At 45.5% G+C, this 21046-nt stretch overlaps 1 protein-coding gene across 1 annotated transcript in view; it reads left to right on the top strand.

The window, feature by feature from the left end:
• COG6 (component of oligomeric golgi complex 6) overlaps positions 1-21046 on the top strand; it is a 585234-nt gene that overhangs the window by 529353 nt on the left and 34835 nt on the right. Inside the window, exon 18 of the mRNA XM_086935060.1 lies at positions 15372-15451. Coding sequence (XP_086791186.1) covers positions 15372-15451 — 80 coding nt within the window. The remainder of the gene's footprint in view (positions 1-15371; positions 15452-21046) is intronic.

The following is a 21046-nucleotide window of genomic DNA, read 5'->3' as shown; positions in this document are numbered from 1 at the left end:
GGTGGTAGTTCACTCCAGCTTTTTTCAATATGATTTTGAGGGGTTCCATGAAGAGATTGAAGAGGAACGGGGAGAGGATCGAGCCTTGTGGGACCCCAAGTGTGACTTTAGTAGGCTTTGAGAGACAGGAATTAATTTTAATTTGTTGCGAGCGGTGTTGAAGGAAGGAGGTGAACCACTTTAGTACTGTGCCATTTATGCCGGAACATTTCGACAGGGTCTCCAGAAGGTCTGGATTGTTTACTGTGTCGAATGCAGCAGACTGGTAAATAAGGATGATTAGGCAGGCATCACCTTCATCTAGGGCCTTGTGAATGTCGTCGGAGACGGTGAGCATAGCTGTTTCCATACTACAGCCTTTTCTAAAACCAGATTGAAAGGCGTTGAGAGGTTGAACTCAGCAATGTGTTTATTGAGTTGGAGGAGAACACATTTCTCCAAAGTTTTAGCTAGGAATGGGAGGTTAGAGATGGGTCTGAGGTTGTTAAGATCATTAGGGTCAGCCCCAGGTTTCTTGAGAATGGGTGTGATTTGTCCTAGTTGAAGGGAGTCTGGGACACAGCCTGAGGTGAGAGAGGCGTTGATGATTTTTGTCCAGAAAGGGGAGATGTTGTGGTTGAGTTATTTTATAATTGTGGAAGGGAGGGGGTCCATAGTGTGAAAGGAAGGTTTTAAATTAGAAATTATATTGAAGACCTCGCTAACCGACATTAGCTCAAAGTCGGACCAATGCGCATTGTTTTTTGGCTGGAGATAGGTTTGATTGTCCATGTTAAGAGCTCTTTCCGAGTGGTCAAGGGAGGTTGAAGGGGGGCCGATTAAGGGGGAAGGAGGGTTAGCAGTTTGTAAAAAGGATTGATCAATTTTAGAGACGTTATTAGTGAAGAAAGTGGAGATTTCTTCATATCGCTCATTGGTGGCTTCTATTTCTTTAGAGCGAGTGCAGTTAGTTTGGCTTTTAACAATGTCGAAGAGTTCTCTTGGTCTGTTTTTCGCCAGATCAAGTTGGCTGCGGAAAAAAGATGCCTTTTCATTGAAGATGTGTTTTTTGTATGACCGCCGAGCAGATCGAAGATGTTTTAGGTGCAAGGACGAGGGGTTTTGTCTCCAAGACCTTTCCGCTTGTCTGAGTAGACGCCGTTCATCATTCAGCTCCACGTTAAACCAGGGTTTTGATTTGGCTCTTTTCAATTGTTTGAGAGGAGCTATTTGATCTAAAACCGATGTCATTCTTGAATTAAAAGTGTGAAGTGAGGTCATCAGCTGTCCATGAAGAGGGATGGAGTTGAAGATGGGGATGCATCTTGGCTTTAAGTTCAGATAAAGGTATTTCTTTGATGTTTCTGGTCAAGAGTTTAGGTTTAACAACACAAATAGGTTGGAGGCTGGCAAGTGTGTCAATCCTGAACAGAATGAGGTGGTGGTCAGACCAGTCAATGGGAGAAATCTCTCTCAGAGAGATGAGATCATTGTTGGTTATGAATGCATCTAGTGTAGCACCTTTGATGTTAGTTGGCTTATTGCAGAGTTGCTTGAGGTTATATATTTCCAGAAGGTTGGAAAGGTTCAGAACAGTGGAGTCTTCTGGGTCGTTCCAGTGGATATTGAGGTCACCCAAGAACACGTCTTTAGTGTCTGTCAAGGAGAAACGTGTTAATAGGTCTGGTAGTTCTTCGGGGAAAAGGGTACTATCTCCAAGAGGATGGTAGATGGTGTGGAATTTGATGGGTGGGGTGCCCTTGGAAGTGAGTTCGACGCCTAGGTAATCAAACTATAGGTATTCTGCAGGTTTGAGTTTGGTAATCTGTATTCCATCTCTATGAATGATGGCTTGTCCCCCCCAATTTTGATTGGTCTCTCTTGTCTAATGATGTTGTACCCTGGAGGGGTGAGAATGTCAAGAATGGGGGTTGAGTGGGCATTGAGCCAGGATTCTGTGAGGAAGGCAATGTCAATTTCTTCAGCGAGAAGAGCTTCAGTAATGTCAGTAGCGCGTTGTACTGCTGATCTGCAGTTTAGGAGCATGTAGGAGAGGGGACGGGGAGCCTCGATGATGGGGGGAGTTAGGTGGATAGAGGTGTATTGAGCAGGGGGTCTAGGCGAGTGGACAGTATTCGCGATTCTGTTAGTGCAGATAATAACAGGGATGTGGAAAGGGGCTGGCTTCTATTACAAAGCGAGGTGAGAGTCATAGAGCTCATCCGGCTTCGGTACCGAAAAGGGTTGGCTATCCTTGTTAGGACTGAGGGCCTGGCTCGATGATGGGCTGGAGGGTCGAGGGGAGCTCTGAGGGGCCAAGTGAGATGTATTAAGTGTAGTAGGGGCACAACATCTCGGGGGGAGGGAGCACGGTGGCTTGGCCCTGTGAAGGAGGTCTTGTGGTAAGTACAGGAAATCAGCAGCAAGGGAGTTAATTTTCTGCTCCATTCTGTTCAGTTGCTGTGTTATTGAGCTGAGAAAGTTTAAGGTATTAGGCAGGGGTCAAGGATGACTTGGGTCTATGGGGGGAGATTGAGCAGGGGTCAGTGGTTGGATGGGGTCCCTGGGATTAGGAGAGGGGGGAGGTTGTACACGGAGAGTCGGTAATGTAATATTCCTATTCGAGGAGCTCGGTGGAGGAAAAATGGGACTGGAGTCCAAGTGAGGAGGGAGAGAAATTCTGGGCTGGACGTCAGAGTTCCGGGCAGTGCCAGAGATAAAGGCGGTGGAGGCAGGTTGTGAAAGTGGGAGTGTGACAGTGGAAGGGGAGTAAGTAGTGGTAGAAGGATGAGAGAGACAACTGGATTGGAAAATACGTTAAACAGGGGGAAGTAAGGATCGGGGGAACAGAGAACAGGGACAGTGTAGGTGGTAGGGGAAGGTTGTGAGGGAGGGTTCAGGTTATCAGGGGTAGATTGTGAATGTTGGAGTGTGACAGTGGAAGGGGAGTAAGTAGTGGTAGAAGGGGAGAGAGAGACAACTGGATTGGAAATTACGTTAGACAGGGGGGGAGTAAGGGTCGGGGAACAGGGACAGAGTAGTTGTAGGTGGTAGGGGAAGGTTGTGAGGGAGGGTTCCGATTATCAGGTGTAGAGAGGGGAGCGTGTGAGAGATCCTTGGGATTAGGAGAGGGGAGAGATTGGAGGCAGAGAGCCGTGGAGTTCAGTGGAGGAGAAGTGGGGCTAGTGCCCAGGTGAGGCACTTCTGCTTTTTTTTTTTTGATAAGCCAAAAAATAACATATTTATACAAAATAGAATATCTAAGATAAGAGCATATCAATAGTGAGACAAACATTAGGATTGTGTATAACCATTTTTGGCGAAAAATCATGCATCATAATTCACAAAAAGCAAACTTAAATACAAAACATAGATTTCTGTCTATTCGAGAAATGCAAAAGGAGAGTTTCATTTCTTGTTAAGTGCCAGATGATCTACGATGGCCCCCCAAATCCTTATACCAAGTCAACGTTTTTGGAGCCCTTTGAGGGCATACAGACTATGTTCCAAAATACATATGGCATACAGCCTTCTTCTCCATATTTCAAATGACGGAGGTTCTTTCTGCCGCCACAAAGAGGTTATGCATAGCCGGGCCCCAGCTACTGCTATAAAGATTAGATGCCTAGATTGATATATCTCACGGCTAACCGTGATCTCATCCAGAACTCCTAAGAGCATAACCGTTGGGGTCATAGAGGTCTGTGCCCTGATTATTCCTCCATCCCCCCAATCAACTGTCTAAGCTCTGAGCATGCATAGAACATGTGAAGACTGTCTGCCTGATCGGCCCCGCATCGTGTACTTTTACCGTCGTTTGACCCACCCCATCGAGAAATTTTAGCAGGAGTGTAGTATAAATTGAAAATACTCTTGTAGTGATGTGCTTTAAGATTGGAGGATATCAGAATCTTCTCGCCTAAAGCGATAGAATCTCATAGAATGTCGCCTCCTTGAGACAATCTAGTGTTCCACTTCTGATTTTGTGCCTCCAAATCATATAAGGGCTTGACACAAAATACAATTCCTACTATGCCCCGTAACTGCCTCTATAAGATTATTTTTGTGGGCTAACAATTCCTAATTTGATTTCCTCTGCAGATAGTACCAAATCTGCAAGAATTTTAAAAAGTCTGTTTTAGGCAGAGTATATTCCGCATCCAGGTACGAATAGGGCCTGACACCACTGCTATCAAAAAGGTCGCCCAAAGTGGATATACCCTGTCGTCTCCACCTAACCATAGTGGTATCCCAGAAGATAGATGGCAATAATAGTATTGCTGATGTGGGTGTATAGTGACAGATCCATATGATCCGCAAACGTCTCTGAACCTGCTGCCATACCTTGCAGGCAGCTTAAAGGACCTTAAATCGAGTTTTCCTATAGTAGCTAGGTTCTGGGCATTGAAAAAAACTTCTCTCAGCCTTCCAACCCAGCAACATTTAAAAAATCGGCGGGGCCTCAGCTGCCTCAGTTTCCGCTTCACCTACAAGTTGAATGCACATATGCTGGAGAAGACAAGCCCAATAGTAGAACGTAAAATTGGGTACCGCCCAGCCCCCATGACCTCAGGGTAGATTCATGTAGTTCATTGCCCGGTGTGGTTTACCCTGTGCCCACATAAAGCTGCTACAGATGTACTGTAATTTCTGGAGTTGGCTTCTAGTGAGCTACAAGGGTACAGATCTAAAATGGTACAGTACTTTTAGCAAAATATTCATTTTGGAGACATTGCATCTTCCCAGTATTGAAAGTTGCAAAAATTCCATCCTATCTAGCTCACTTTTAATTTTACGAAGCATAGGATCCTAGTTAGCTAGTACCATTTTATCCATTAATTTGAACGCCAAGATACATTGCCTCCTCTGTAACCCTAGGATCACTGAAAGAAGTGTTTTTGTACCTATAATTTGAGTCTTAGCTATATTTAATTTATAGCCTGACTCTTGCCCAAATTGCATTGCTAGCTGTTCAACCTCCAGTAATGCTGAGGCTGGTTCAGGGGAAACTATAGCTATGTCATCAGCATAAGCTAGGACTTTAAACTACTCCTGTCCACGTTGCACCGGCTTAATATTTAGACTGTTATCCAGCAGATTTAGAAACAGGTTCATATATAAGGAGAATGACAAAGGAGAGAATGGACAGCCTTGTCTAGTCCCTCTAGATATCACCACTGGATCAGATTCTAGACCAAGCACACATATTCGAGTCACAGGACATCTGTACATGACTCTCGTTAATCGCATAGCCAAAATCTTCGCATTCATTTTCCTGTTGCAATTTAATAGCGAGATCGGTCTATACGACCTGGGTAATATGGGAGATTTGTCCTTTTTTAATAAAAATGATTATATTGGCAGAGTCCCAGGATGTTGGGCTTGCCCTTTTTGTGGCTCCAAAAAGGTTGTAAGCAGATCTCATTTTAACTCTGATAAAAAAGTTTTATAAAATTCTAGAGGCAACCTGTCGGGCCGGCAGCTTTGCCTGCTGTTAAAGAGCTTGCAGCCTCCACAAGCTCCTCTAATGTAATGGGCTCCTCCAATTGCTCCCTGTCTTATAGACTAAGAATATTTCTCTGTACGTCCTTAAGATAAGACTCATGTCTCTGATTCCAATTCTGGGCCACAGTATGCAAATCTTCATAAAATGCTTTAAATACTTTGAGAATTTTCAGCTGGTGTTTCAACCAGCCTCCCAGTTGAGTATTCAATAGCAGCAACTGTGCATTTGGCCTCCTTACACCTAATCTTTTTTGCCATACCTTTACCAGATGCTTTTCCAAATTCGCAACATTCCCTTTTACAGAGATAATATTTATTAACGCTCTCCTTAGACCAGTGCACGTTTATCCTGGCCGCGAGCAACATCAGTTTGCGCCTGAGTAATGTCTAGATTCCCTTGAAGAGACTGTATTGGATTCTGTTCTGCCTTCCAGGGATCCTCATACAGACCTTGAACTAACTGCCTTTGCTGTTTATGCATATATAAACCGAAACTGAGGTTTTCCCCCCAGAGCCCAGCTATCAAGGCATCCGAGACTACTGTATGATCGGCAGAATTCCGATTAATAGCAAAACATTAATTCAGCCACTGACATATATGGCTGATAAAAGACTTGTTGAGTAACAGTTTCCTGTCAAATGAAAAGGACCGTCAGGGCTGTGCCAGCCCACATATTACAAGATTCAACTACAGAGGATTATGGTCTGATGTAACTCTGGGGAAAACCTGCACATGTGCATCTTCTACAAGTGCTTTGCTTACAAAAAAAAAATCAAGTCTAACCAGCTATCGGTGTGGACACAGTGTGTATAACCGGGTTCTGGGTTTTTTAATTTGGCCCAATCATCATCTAAGCCGTGATCATGTAGGAACTGTTGGAGGGCCCTGAAGACTTTGGGTTGGGCCCCAACATATATATCCCTACCTGCTCGCACTGTGATATCTTCTAACTGGATGTTGAAATCCCCACACATTATCAGCGGAGTGGGCCAGGACGCCAGCTCTACATTAAGAACTTCTGGTATCTGTGCCTTGTCAGTATTGGATCCATACACAGAGCAGCGAGCACTCTACCCGTAGATTGTATATTTGGTTAAGCGCGAATGGCCACACCTCTAATAGTAGAACCTTGCTTTGTGCAGGCAAGCAATGCATACCCTAACTCAGATATAACTCTGTGTTTCCCCCAGGGTATGTGTGTCTCTTGAAGGCACAGCACATCTGGTCGCATACCCCTTATTTCCTGAGCAACTCTTTGCTGCTTTGACCTATTATTGAGACCACATACATTAAATGTACAAACACAAAATCTATCCGACATCAACCTATGTCAAAATTCTCAGACTGTGACCCTCCTGAGCCAGATCCATTAAGCATGGCAATAAAACTAACCCAATCCATAATTTTAACTCGAGTTTCTTCATTCATTGCCTTATTTTTAACTTTTTCCTCCCCTCCCACACAACACAACAAGAGACACTGCTAAATGAGATCAAACATGAAAGCATGGCCAGTTTACCTGATACTTTTTCTAGTCAAATAGCTATTATATTGTCATGAGAAGAATAGATTGAAGGCCTTATGAATGTTCCGTGGACAAATCCTGGTTCTGGAGGCACCAAAAGCCTGACCCTTCTTAACAGACTACATACCATAGGGTGCTATCCCATTGCCATGGCACACTCTAAGGTATGCCCTGCTGAAATGGCTAATCTGAAAAAACTTACCAGCATGTGAAATGTGCCTTGGAGTGCGCCTTCTAAAAATCAGTTTGGGATCCGAACAAGGTTGGACCCCAAGGAATCCAAACCTTTCCAGACATCCAGAGGACTACCATCACTATGCCGACCAGTAACCTTTGACCGTGCTCTCTGCCCAAGCCTTGTTGATTAGGTCTCAGCTTGTCCCGAATAGCCTGGGATTTTGTAGCTTTCCCAGTAATACTTCATGGCATAAGCTTCCTCCATCAGATGATAGAAGCAACTTCGCAAATCCCTCGGAATGTTTTGAAGGTGGGGGAGATGGGTCAGTAAAACCCATGAAAGTTCCTTGAGAACTGGAAACTACACTTGCGATCTCTGGGTCAAAATGATGAGAAGCAGCTGTACATTTGCCTCTTCAACAAGGGTCACCACTCTCTGTATCATGGAAAAGCATAATTGCTGTCTGTGCTCCAACCCTGTAGTAAATCACCAGTTGCTGCTGTTCCCTCTCCCATCCTTCAACTGAAGTATCATGAAAGCTGATGACCCAGCTGAGAGGTGAAAAGATCAGTCTGACATGGACCCCACATTTTTGTCAATGCTTGGAAGATGTCCAACCCAGATGAAGCACCCAAGTACTTGAATCCTAGAAGTACCTGGTAGTCCAATCTCTGGTCTTTATCCGGTGACCTGGAAGGTACTCTGCTGTTAATTGTCACTTGATTCTCAATGCAGAAACACCAAAAATCCTTTGCCAGTTCTGTGAGGGCTTTCAGCGTTATTCCTCCCATGTTATTTATGTCATTTACATAATGTACCGCTGAGATGTTGTCCATGTTCAGCAGTAACCAGCACTTCTCTTTGTCCTTCATCCAACACTTGACTATGAATGACCCTGGGTGATATGTACTAGCTCTTTTTCTGACCACTTAACTCAGGTAGATAGTTCTCTCCATCTGGTATCCCAGTCTGATCTGCTGGCATTTGACTTTCTCACCAGGTACATAGGAGACCCAAAGTTAGATGCTTACATATGCTGTAACCACAAATGGATCTCTTTGTTGACTTGTGTCAAGAGTTTCACTTAGTCTGACATTGTCAAACCCATCCTTTAGTGGGATGCTTTCAAGGCTTGGGGGCACGATGATGGAGTGGACCATGGGAGTTGGCCTTAATTGAAAATGAAAGCTAAGCCTCCATGAGTTCTTCCCCCCTAGCAAATTGCCAGATTGCAAGATGTCCCTGACCTGCCCCGGAGACCTTGCCTTTTTGTCTCAGGGTCCCTCTCCAGAGAGCTTAGTGATGCAGCTACTGCTCTGACAATTCCAAATACTTCTCTGACTACTCCACCCAATAGTGAGTCCAAAAGAGAGGAGACCTTTGGGAATAGGGTATTTTCTTATCCTAGTTTGGCCCTCTGGTCTGTCAATGGCAGTTCCTTGCTGGCCTGCTGTTCCCACGCTTCTCGGTATTCATTGGCGCAAGTGCTCCCATGGGTCCCGACAGACCTTTGACCTGTCTTGACCTAAGCTTTGCAGACATTCTTCGCCATGCCTGGCAGCAGTCAACATATTTCTGAGGTAATGTTTACTATTCACTTATGGACATGTCCTTTGACGGGGCTCTCCTTTTTGGTGGCAAGGCATGTTCCACTCTGGAGTGGTTCAAAGAGAGCTGGGCCAAAGCATGCTTCTTGGGCTTATCTGCCCCACCTCGCCAGCCACATCCGCCTTCCAGTTCCTTTGAGCGTTTCAACAGAGGCACCCCATGCTGGCAGCCACTTCAGTCTCAGCAGAGTGCCCACCAATTTTGTGGCTGAGGCGGTGACATTCATCGACCCCGTAGTCAGGGTTAACAAGTTAGACAGTTTATTATGCAGCCCCACCTGCCAACCTCTTTAGCATGCCCAGATAGGTTGGGGCTGCAGATTCTCGAGAAGGGATACACCGTACCCTTCATGGCCAATCCTGAGTATCTTCCACCGACCAGTCACCTTACTATGCGGCCCCATCTTCCAACCCCTTTGGCATGACCCTAGAGGAGCACAGCAAACCTGTTGGTTGGCCATAACATCGGACAGGTTGGGGCTGTTAATTCTCAAGATGGGATACACCCTACTCTTCATAGCCCCTCCTGCTCATCTTCCATCGACCCAGGACCAAATGACAGAGGACCAACTGTCCACCTTACAGAAAGAATTGCAAGCCCTTTTGGCTGAAGGGGCTATCAAGAGGGTGGATGTACCAGAAATAAGTAGTGATTGTTATTCCTGCTACTTTTTGTTGCCAAAGAAGGACTGAGGCTTTCATCCTTTTCTAGACTTACACCCTCTCAATGCCGTCTTCCTGAAGGTCACTGTAGAAATCAATGAAGCCTTGTAGACAGCTCTTGTAGATGGTAGTTTATTCAAGAAGTTACATCTTAATAAGTTCCAATATACGCCCCACCAGGAGCAGCCTCCTGGCTGCTCAGCCCATCTTCTCCAACTGCTCTCTCACCAGTACAAACATTCCTAACATTCCAAATAACATCATATTGTCTGAGCATCAGGCAGAGAGCAAGGGCAGGGAATATGTAATACTTACCAAGCAGATTACTACACATCTTCCCCCTTATAATGATTAAACAAAATCAAACAGTATACACAAATATAAACATAGAAAAAGAAGATAAACATTCCATAAATAAACGTAATAAAACATAGTACTAATATAGGAAGAAACTCTCCTCATATAATAATAATAATAATGTAAAATGTAATAATAGTAATATAAGTAATAAATTGCCTTTCCTATGTAATAATAGTAATATAAGTAATAATTGGCCTTCCCTATGAATAATAATACTAATAATAATAATAATAATAATAATAAAAATAGTAATGCACAGAATGTTTAAGACAACTTGCAGATGAGGGGCAGACAGCAGCATTGATATTATTAGACTTGAGTGCAGCTTTTGACACCGTGCTGCACTCAACGCTGCTGTCTCGCCTCTCAGATCTGGGAGTAGATGGGCCAGCTCTGAAATGGATGGTATCCTTTCTAGAAAACCGAAGTTTCCAAGTACACTGCCCTCCATATAAATCATCTATCCACAAATTAAAACATGGGGTACCACAGGGCTCAAGCTTGAGCCCCACGCTTTTTAATCTTTATATGGAGCCACTAGCCCATATAGTCGAATCTTTTGGTGTGGATATCGTCACATACGCTGACGATACCCAATTGATAATTAAACTCACCCACAATCAACCAGAGGATGCCATCAATTTTTCCAATTGTATGCGTTCTCTGGCAGGGTGGATGCATAACAATTGCCTACGCCTTAATGGCGAGAAAACAGAGGTGTTGATAGTGGGCAAATCCCCTTCTGTCTGGTCGCAGGCTTGGTGGCCATCAGAGCTGGGCGCGCTTCCCCAACCCGCTAACCTGGTGAAAAACTTAGGAATATGGTTAGATGCGGAGCTTTCCTTTAAGCAACAAATCAGTAAAATTACGAGTAAATGTTTCGGTATTTTAAAAACTCTCCGGAAAATCTTAGACCTTCTCCCCATTAGCGCCAGGAAGACACTCATCCATGCCCTGATTACTCCTCACCTGGATTACGGCAATGCCCTTTATTTAGGACTAAGCTGTAAATGTCTACATCAATTACAGTGTGTCCAAAATGCCGCGGCCCGCATGGTATTGAATCTCCCCCGCAGGGCCTCTGGTAAAACAGCACTACAAAAACTCCACTGGCTCCCTATTGAGGAACGTGTTAAGTTTAAAGCTCTATGCTTTACCCATCGTATTGCCCAGGGAAAAGGACCTAGTTACCTACGCAACCTGCTGACTATTCACCGCCCCACCAGGAACCTTAGATCCGCGGGAGCGATGCTGTTTAAGCTCCCTCGCGTACGTAAGACCAGGATGGGAGGTAGCTCCTTTCGCTTTCTTGCAAGCAAGCACTGGAACAATCTCCCACTAGATCTACGCATGGAGCCCTCTGAAACAAGATTCAGGCTCAAACTTAAAACACACCTTTTCCCAAAGTAATAATGGTCTTGCTCCCCTGTTCTCCTGATCTCGGCCTCTTGATATACTGCAGCATTTCTTAGCGCGGGGACACACTGTCATAAGTGTAACCAAGCGCTTTATAAGTGTTTTTATTATTATTATTATTATTATTAAGTAGTGAACATTAAAATAAAAATCGTAAATGTAAACAAATAGTAGGACCAGGGAATATCACACGCCCTCTACTGCATACACTGTAATATACCGTACCCTACTGCATACTTTTGCAAAATCAGGGACTCACGCAATAATACTCTGTTCACATACTGCATTCCCATGCAGTACCAGTAACTTTATAAAACCCCTATGAGTATACCGCATGGCAAGTGTGGCAAATGACTGTATGACTGTATAACTTTACTAGAGCATTTGAAGGCAAGCCAACACTCTAACATCCCAAATCTCATATGCTTCGGGCTCTAGGGCATCACTCTGTAGGCTTGACTGTATAGTCACCATGAGTACACATAGATTTGTTGTCTCTGTAGACTGAAAGCTTTCTCCAGCGGAGTACGGGGCGTAGGAGGAAGGTCTTTCCACAACCTGTGCTCTTTAGGCAGTGAGGGACAGAAAAAAAACTAATAATGACCCACACATGGAGGAAAAAAACCTCCATGGATGTGGGGGTCATTATTGTTTTGTTTTTCAATTACAAATCCCACTCCGCAGTTAGTTTTTGAAAAACAATTGTTTTATTAAAATGTTTGAGACGCCAAGTTTTGCGGACGGTAGTCTGTCAGGATGGCCAACTTAATGCCCTCTGCTACCCTGATGGATGGAGCATACATGCCAATAAACCCAATTCAGCCCAGAGACTCCCAATTTTGAAAGCCAAAAATGGCTTTATTATGCCTGTCTTCCGTCTGAAATTGTCTCTGCTTCAATAGAAATCTATGGGAAAATCCATTCCCCCGATTTGTTTTTTTTTTCAAAAATCTTCCACTTTCTTGTTCTAAAATGTTGGTATGTATGATTGAGTACCGTCTGTCAAACTTTGAATGAGACTTTAAATCATGGCATTGCACAGGAATGGGCAGAGACAGGATTGTGTTTGGGAAGGAAAACATTCATTGACAGTGTTGCACTTAATTATTTCTGTTTTTATAAATCTTCCAATGAAACACTGTATATTTTTTATCAAGTATTTTCCTAAATGTCTTTTCTTTTACTGATTCTTTTGTTCTTCATTGTTTTCATATTAATAATGTTATCTAAACCAGGGATCTCAAGAGATATTACAATCACTAAGGTTATTCCTCTAATATGGACAGACCACTCTGCAGTTTGTTTTTCAGTTCCCGTTAATCCTTGCCCACCCTCCCAGACAACTTCTGGACCAACGAAATTCAGAGACTGGAAAAACATTAATACCGACCAGCTCACTGAGATCATACGGGACAGTCCTCCGCTAAACAATCAAGACCCTGTAGCTGCGTCAGCCACCTACTTGAACAACCTGAACGCAGCCTGTAACAAACTAGCCCCCACAAAAACCTCTAACAGGAACAGAAAGCATCCTTCCGCCCCTTGGTTCTCGGAATCCCTCAGATTTCAGCGCCAATATTGCAGAAACTTAGAAAGGCAATGGCGCCGACATTATAATAATGCGGACAAGATCAGCTATAAAAATGCCCTTTCCAACTACAAAAAACTGATTACATCCGAGAAAACCACCTACTATACCAACCAAATTAACCAGGCCAAAAATTCATCAGGAAAACTGTTCCAGGTGGTAACATACCTGTCCAATCCTCCACCACCCCCCTCAGAGGGATCACAAGACCTCTCAGATGCACTGGCCAAATTTTTCGAAGATAAGGTCAGAGCCATTTTCTCCACTTTTGCACCTGACCCTTCCTTATCCCATACCGAGCACCCTATGACAAATAACACTCCACATTTCTCAGCCTTCGAAAATATCACGAAAGACACGGTTCAACCCCTTATCGCCCGAACCAAATCCGGATCACCACTTGATCCATGCCCCCCTGCTGTTCTCAACCTTATCCCAGAAGCTGTTGCTCCGTCACTCACTACGATCTGCAACGCAATGTTCACATCCGGCACCTACCCTTCAGTATGGAAGGAGGCCATTATCAAACCGCTACTCAAAAAACCCAGTCTAGACCCGTCTCTCCCATCCAGCTACAGGCCTATTGCATGCCTTCCTTTTCCGGCCAAAATCTTTGAAAAGATCATGAACCAACAACTGTCAACATATATCCACAACAACAACTTACTGGATGACACCCAGTTCGGGTTCCGTCAGGGACACGGCACGGAGACAGCACTCCTGAAGGCGGCGGACGAGATTCGATCCACTATGGACAATGGAGGAGCTGCAATCCTCATACTTTTAGATCTGTCCGCAGCCTTCGACACGGTCGATCATACCACTCTGATCGACCGTGTCGCGGCCATAGGAATAAGGGACAAGGCTAAGGAGCTTCTTGCCTCATTCTTGTCAAACCGCCCACAAACGGTGAAGCTGGGACAATACACTTCCCAGACCTTCTCCCTGCCTTGCGGTGTACCACAGGGATCTTCGCTAAGCCCGACACTGTTCAATATATATGTGTCTGACTTAGCGAGGGTCATCAAATCCCACGGGATTTCTCTCACCACATACGCAGACGACACACAACTGGTGTTGTCCGTATTTGATGATGGCCAGACAGTAGCGTCAAACTTCCAATCTGGCATGAAAGCAATAAGCTCCTGGATGTCATCAAACTGCCTCAAGCTAAATTCTGATAAAACAGAAGTGATGACATTCGGGAGACTACAACCAATCTGGTCTCCACAATGGTGGCCCCAACAAATGGGACAACCTCCAGAACCAGTAGTCAAGGTACGAAACCTGAGGGTCATCTTCGACAACAAACTGTCCTTCCAGCAGCACGCACACTCAGTGGTCTCATCTGCCTTCCACACCTTAAAAAAAATCAAAAAACTCATCCCGTACCTACCATCTTCCGCAGGCAAAACTTTAGTCAGCACGCTAGTCTTTTCCAAAACCGACTATTGTAATGCTTTGCTTCTAAATGCACAACAAAAGGTCCTCAATAAACTACAGACTGTACAGAATGCAGCAGCTAGGACCCTGCTACGCATTCCCAAATTTGCATCTGTCTCCCCCTACATCCAACAGCTGCATTGGCTGCCGGTAAGGAGCCGCATCAAATTTAAAGCCTTGTGCATAGCGTACAAAGCGATTCACACCCATGGCCCCCTATTTCTAAAACAAGCCTTTCGCCCACTCGAACAGCAAAGAACACTGCGTTCATCCTCTGCCCATCTGCTAACAGTCCCCCGCACAAGAAGGGCTAACTGGGGAGACAAACGCTTCACCGTTGCCACAGCTAGACTGTGGAACACTCTTCCTCTCCACCTTAAGTGTGCACCAACCCTGCTCAAGTTCAGAAAAAATCTGAAAACATGGCTATTCCATGCCTAGTCCCCTTTTTCTGACGGAGAGTTCTGTGACACAGCGCCGAGACACCCTCGGGTATTTGCGCGCTCTAAAAATCGCCAAAAATAAATAAATAAATTCTGATAACATCAAAGACAAATAAATTGGGAATATCACTTCGTGATACATGTAATTGTGTGAGCTCCATGGAGTCTCTACACAACCTGTCATTTTTGGATGAGATGTTCTCTGGCCTTTGATTTAGGTTGATTAATTTGAGGTTTATGTAAACATTTACTGTTATGTAACTGGAGTAGAATTATTTTCTGACACTGTGATTCTCCAGCATTCTTAATAGTGTATAGCACATGTAATGTGGTGATTCGATAATTACTCTAATTGTTTACCCTTGTTTATCACTCTCTTCAGTGCCCGTCGCTTATTCTTCTGTCTTACTATATTAAAGACTTGGGACTCTGACTTCTTATTTGGCAACATGATATCCTGGTGTATTTTCCTCTTTCAGGGAAGAGGGACTATCAAATATGAATCTGTGCAGAGAGATTTATGTGTGAATCATGATGGAAATCAGTATTAATGACGTATATAACCGCAGCTCAAGCGGTTAACAAGAATTATGATTAATAGAGATAGGAACCAATCTTATAAAAAATATGGCAAGGCTCATAAAGTAAGTTTTCTTCTTGTAGGTACAATTTGATCGGTACCTGGCTGCTCCTGACAACCTGCTAATGGCACAACTCAATTTCCTGTTAAGCCCCACTGTCAAGTAAGCATTGGAGATTTCAAGTTAAATGTGACACAATACTGTGCAATACTTTTGCTGCTACACATCCTTCTTCACTCAGCACAATGCTGTTTTATTATGTGTAAAAGGGAGTACAAGAAACAAATGCACATAATTTATTAGCCAGTCAGCATTACAACAGTAGATTCTTGACTTTCTCTTTTAAAAGTTCAGTGTTCGATCTATAATTGAGTATAGAGTCTGACTCGTTCAGTGTTCTAGGTAGCAATGTGCTTGCGAGTACACAAATAATATTTTCATACCCCCTTGCTTTCGTCTGATAGCTAAGTGCCATTGGACCATGGAACATATTAGTGGTGAATACTATGTGGAGTTCTAAAAACTAATTGAAAAGGAGTTCTGTTGTTATTTGTTTGACAGATCTTGGGGCTTTAGCTAAGAAAGTCCCATGGGGGCATGCATGAGGAGAATGCTAAATCGAGTCAACAAATCCAAAGTCATAAGCAAGAGAAATAATCTGCTAAATGCCCCAAAGGTTTGAGGGGAGCAGAAGATTCTTAATGGTCGTGAAGGACATCTAATGGAGGGAAACATCCAATTTTTCAGAGACCTAAGGGGCTACGATGCTTTTTGTAAGGACCCTTATTCAAAACAAGCATTTGCAATGCAATAGGTCTCGCATTTACACGAGTTTGAGCTATTGGCTTTGTAATTACAGCTAACTAATAGCATAGGGCCATATGTATCAACATTCCGTTTTGCGATTCCTAAATAGCGATTTTTAAGGAATCGCTATTTAGAAATCGCAAAATGGTATGTATGTAGAAAATCGCTTCTTTTTAGCAATTCCTTAAAATTCCATAATTGCCATTAGCAAATTGCTAATCGCAATTAAGGAATAATTTCCCATTCATTTCTATGGGCCAGGAGGCCCATAGGAATGAAGGGGAAATTGCGAATCGCAATTTGCTAATCGCAAATTGTGAATATTTTCAAGGGTGCAGGGGTGTCTCAAGAACACCCTGCTGCACCCCTGAAAATGACATGTGTGTGCATATGGCGCACATACATGCCCTAAGGGCATGTATGAGCGTCACATGGCACCTTTTGATTTTTAAAAAAATGCTTTTTTGAAAGAATTCGCAACTTACCACCAACTAGAAGTTGGTGGTAATTTGCGATTCCTTAATGGCATTTTGAAATGTTTTTTTCCTTGATACATTGCATTTAAGGAATCGCAAAATTTGCAATTCCTTAAATGCAATCGCAAAATAAGGAATGGCAAATTTAGCGATTCCTTATTTTGCAACAAAAATGTTTCATACATACCATTTAGCAAAATTGGTTCGCAAACGCCGGAATTCTGCGAATTTCGGCGTTTGCGAACCCCTTTTGCCTTGATACATATGGCCCTTAATCTCTCGCAAATGCGAGACCTATTGCATTACAAATGCTTGTTATAGCAAGGCAGCTCAGTGGAATTTTTAAGTGACAAACAGATTTCTACATTCCGAAACCGGAGTACTTTGACATTCCCGCAGGTTGACAGCACAGATGCTTATTTTTATGTGAACAAAAATCGGAAAACGCAACGCATCAGAACTTGGGTTAGTGCGAATGAAATAATTTATTTTCGTGAAAAAGCTGTGAGAAAAAGAAAGCCAACTATATTTTGTGGCTTAACATGTGTTAAAGGGCTGCAGGGAAATGTAATGTTTATTTTTGCCAGAGAGAGCACGCTTTATCTTTCTCTTCTTTGACCAGCACTGTGGAGTGTAATGATTGTGGAGAACGAGGGGTGTCGCCACTGTTATATGTTTACATTTTTATTGCCGAATGCTATTACCACCTATGGCAGTTTCCCTACAGACAGGCCGAGGTAGAAGCAACACGAAAGCTAGAGATTTCTAAAGACGGATAATGTTAATCTCCGTCTCTCGCAGTACTCCTGGTCTTCCCCCGCCCCTTCTGCTTCAGGGTGAGGTCAGAGGCAAAGTGTCTGGAACAAGTCTGGTTTACATGTAGGGTGACCAACTGGCATAGGTGCAAATTCAGGACGGTGAGTGTAAAAATTCAGGACAAAGGGTCAAAATTCAGGACAAAAATTCAGGACAAAATGTCAAAATTCAGGACAAAAGTTCGGGATAAAAGGTAAGTTTTACAGATACGTCAGAGGTGGTCGCGCAATAGTATATATGTAAGTAAATAGACAACCATCTAAGTACAAGTCAAAATAGGTTTAGATTAGGTTGAGACAATCGTGCACTTCACGTTTTTAGGGCTCGCTGCGAAAAGCGAGCGAAAGCGTGCTCTCGCTGAGAGCACTATAGCTGTCGGCTCAGCCGACAACAAGGGGAGACAGGAGCTGGCCACGCGCACATTAAGAAGAATGACAGAGTCGGATTCCGACGCGCGCTTTGGGATTGGGTCGCGCGCGTCGGAATCCGACTCTGCCATGCGCCTTGGGATTGGGTCCCGCGGGCGCGCGTGAGTTTCTACCGAGACAGCTCACGTCGTGCGGCTCGTAGGTTCGGTTTCGTTTTACTCATGCGTGTGGCTGGCTGGCATTCCCGAGCAGTGGAATGGAAGGCGCAGCCCACAAACGTGCTGTCTGCACTTAGAAGCAGTGCGCTTTACCTCGCCCTGAGTCCCAGGGCTTGGGAGGGGACGACTGGCTCCTCCCTCCCTCTATGCAAATCTCATTACTGTGGCGGACCTGCAGAGGCAGGCGTGGGGAGGGCCGGGCCAATCATGCAGGGCATTCACCTGCACTTACCAAGGGGCAGTGCCCGAGGGCCGCTCTACATGCCAACGTCCACGCAAAGAGGAACTGGGAGAGAGTCGTGCCTTGCCTGTTACATTTTTTAAAAAACTCGGGCACCAACGACACCCCAAAATGAAGGCTACGCCCCACCTTTGGGGCCCTGCTACAAAGTCTGCACGTAACCTGCAGGCACCGAGTTGAAAAACATGACATCTCTTGGCTGGCTCAGCATTTCATCTTTACTACGTCAATAAAAGGAGTACCACAGAGCTGGGTGGAGAGGAGGAAGGAGCGGCGGAGATCCCCTCCTCTGAGACCCGGTGTAAAGAGGAGCGCTAGGCCTCGTAGGGCATGCAGCCAAAGTTGGGATGTGAGCCACCCCCAGCGGCCCAGAGAGAGAGGCAGATGCGGCGGAGACCAGCCGAGGTAAGTCGCGGGCAGGGTCCGGGGTCCCGGGGAGGAGGCCGGGCCCCGGGGGTCTCAACGGCCGCCCACAACGGGGGCCCTCCAGTCTATAGAAGGCAGAGCACTGTCTCCAAGCTGGCACTCGGGGGCCACAGAGTGTGAAGCTGGGCTCATTTGAAAACTATCAGCTGGCTTATGGACCCAAGGGCCCCACCCACCTCATCCTACCCAAGCTATGTTGTAGTGCACGAGGACAATCTGTGTATTGTGAAGTCGACAGAACGACAGCTGTCAATAAATCAAGACATGGGTCCTGCTCGCTGATGGGACAAAGGAACAGGTGAAGAACAGGAAGTGCGCAGAGTGGGTAATGCTGATAAAATGTTAGAAGAATCGGGGGCCTAGCAAAGACCGAGCAGGGCTGTAGCGGAAGGGAGAAGGAGTGTGTTAGTCAATTCCAGCAATATTAGCTGAGCAGCAACGACACAAGGGGCCTCTGAGGATGGAGGGTCCTTGGTTTGCTGGCACGGAACGGTGGGGTCGAACAGGGGCTGGTTGTGGTTTGTGTTCGGGGTGGTATAGGTGAAAGGGGGAGTGGGAGGCATGTGAGGAATGCAGGGTCTTGTAGCTGGTATGGCAGCGCTGGCTGAGGGCTGGAGGTCTCTTGGCTCACTCGGGCAAAAGGACATCGCGTAGCTGACAATGGAGCAGATCCACTTCCGACAGAGTACTTGTGTGAGAGGTACACTGTAGCCGTCAAGAGCGGTCAGGGGCACTACTCTGGGGCACCACCACATCACTCGGGGACACCACCACATCCCTCGGGGACACCACCACGTCACTCATTGACACCACCTCTCATCACTCGGGACACCACCACTCATCACTCGGGGACACCACCACTCATCACTCGGGGACACCACCACTCATCACTCGGGGACACCACCACTCATCACTCGGGGGCACCACCACATCACTCAGGGGCACCACCACATCACTCAGGGGCACCACCAAATCACTCGGGGACACCACCGCATTACTCGGGGACACCACCACATCAGTCGGGAACACCACCACATCACTCGGGGACACCACCACATCACTCGGGGACACCACCATATCACTCAGGGGCACCACCACATCACTCAGGGGCACCACCACATCACTCAGGGGCACCACCACATCACTCGGGGACACCACCGCATTACTCGGGGACACCACCACATCAGTCGGGAACACCACCACATCACTCGGGGACACCACCACATCACTCTGGGACAACACAAATAAAACAATTACAGTTAATTGCGTTTGTGCCTGGGTGTTAATGGATTTTATTGTCTATGGCCTGGCAGCCCCATTCCTAAAAGGAGATTGTGAATGCTCTTTTGCTCAAGGAGGAGCGCGAGGCGCCCCATCAGGAAGGTGAGGCCTCTCACAGGGGAGCAGTGCTGCTCCCTGTGATGGCCAAAATTACGGACAAAAGGCGTCCGTAAAAGGTTTTCTCACGGACAACGGACGTGAGGTCCAAATTACGGACTGTCCGTGAAATTTACGGACGGTTGGTCACCCTATTTACATGGCACAGCAGTGGCGCAGGTAGTGTTGCCTAAAGTGTGTGTGGAATGGGTTGGGAGGAGTGGAGCAGAACACTCGCTGAAAACATTGCAGCCATTTAGCATACTTTAAGCACTGCAAAACACAGCACTGCCTGGCAGAAAGGAGATTCTCCCCGAGCATCTCAGTATCCAAAGCTGCCTCGTGAAAACTGAAGCTCGTGGCGTACCGGAAAAAGGAGCTGGACCAGCTCGCTGTAGCAAAGAGATCTCACGACCTCAGAGAAACGTGTGTCCTCCATTTTACAATATATAGCTCTGCATGCTGGGATGCAACAAGTGGGAGGGGCTATCGCTACCTAAACGCTGACCAAACAAGTCCACAGCAACTCGTGAACCATACATGCCAACATTTCAGGAGAGCAAAGTGGGAGATTAAAAAAAAAAATCGGGAGAATGGGACTTTGAATCAGGTTACTGGCATGTATGGACTTTGGAAGTGTGCTGCTGTAGGATCGGACATTTGAAACGTAAATGCAGGTTTTTTCTTACCTTTCAGAAGCATGAAGCATAATGGCAGGCAGAGAGGGTGATGCAGGCAGGTTGTTGGCAGTGCATGCACCCCCCCCCCCCCCCCCCCCCCTGTGGCAGCCCGGGCTGAAACAGCCCCCCCCCCCCCCAGTACCTCGCAGGTCTTTAAAAGACGATTCCCTTGTTAATGACGCTTTGTTGGTTTTTCACCCCTTCGAAAGCCCCTGCATCGCCACTCTTTGCTGGAAGAATTAGCACTTTACACAATACCAAGCCCTGTCAGCTGAAACCCCAGAGGAATCGGGTTTTTGCTTGTAGGAATCGGGAGGCGGGAGACTAGCCTTCAAATCGGTAGTCTCA

The sequence above is a fragment of the Lissotriton vulgaris genome, chromosome 8 (assembly GCF_964263255.1).
Source record: "Lissotriton vulgaris chromosome 8, aLisVul1.2, whole genome shotgun sequence".
Lineage (NCBI taxonomy): Eukaryota > Metazoa > Chordata > Amphibia > Caudata > Salamandridae > Lissotriton > Lissotriton vulgaris.
The sequence above is the reverse complement of the archived record's forward strand: the minus strand, read 5'-3'. Positions and strand labels throughout refer to the sequence as shown.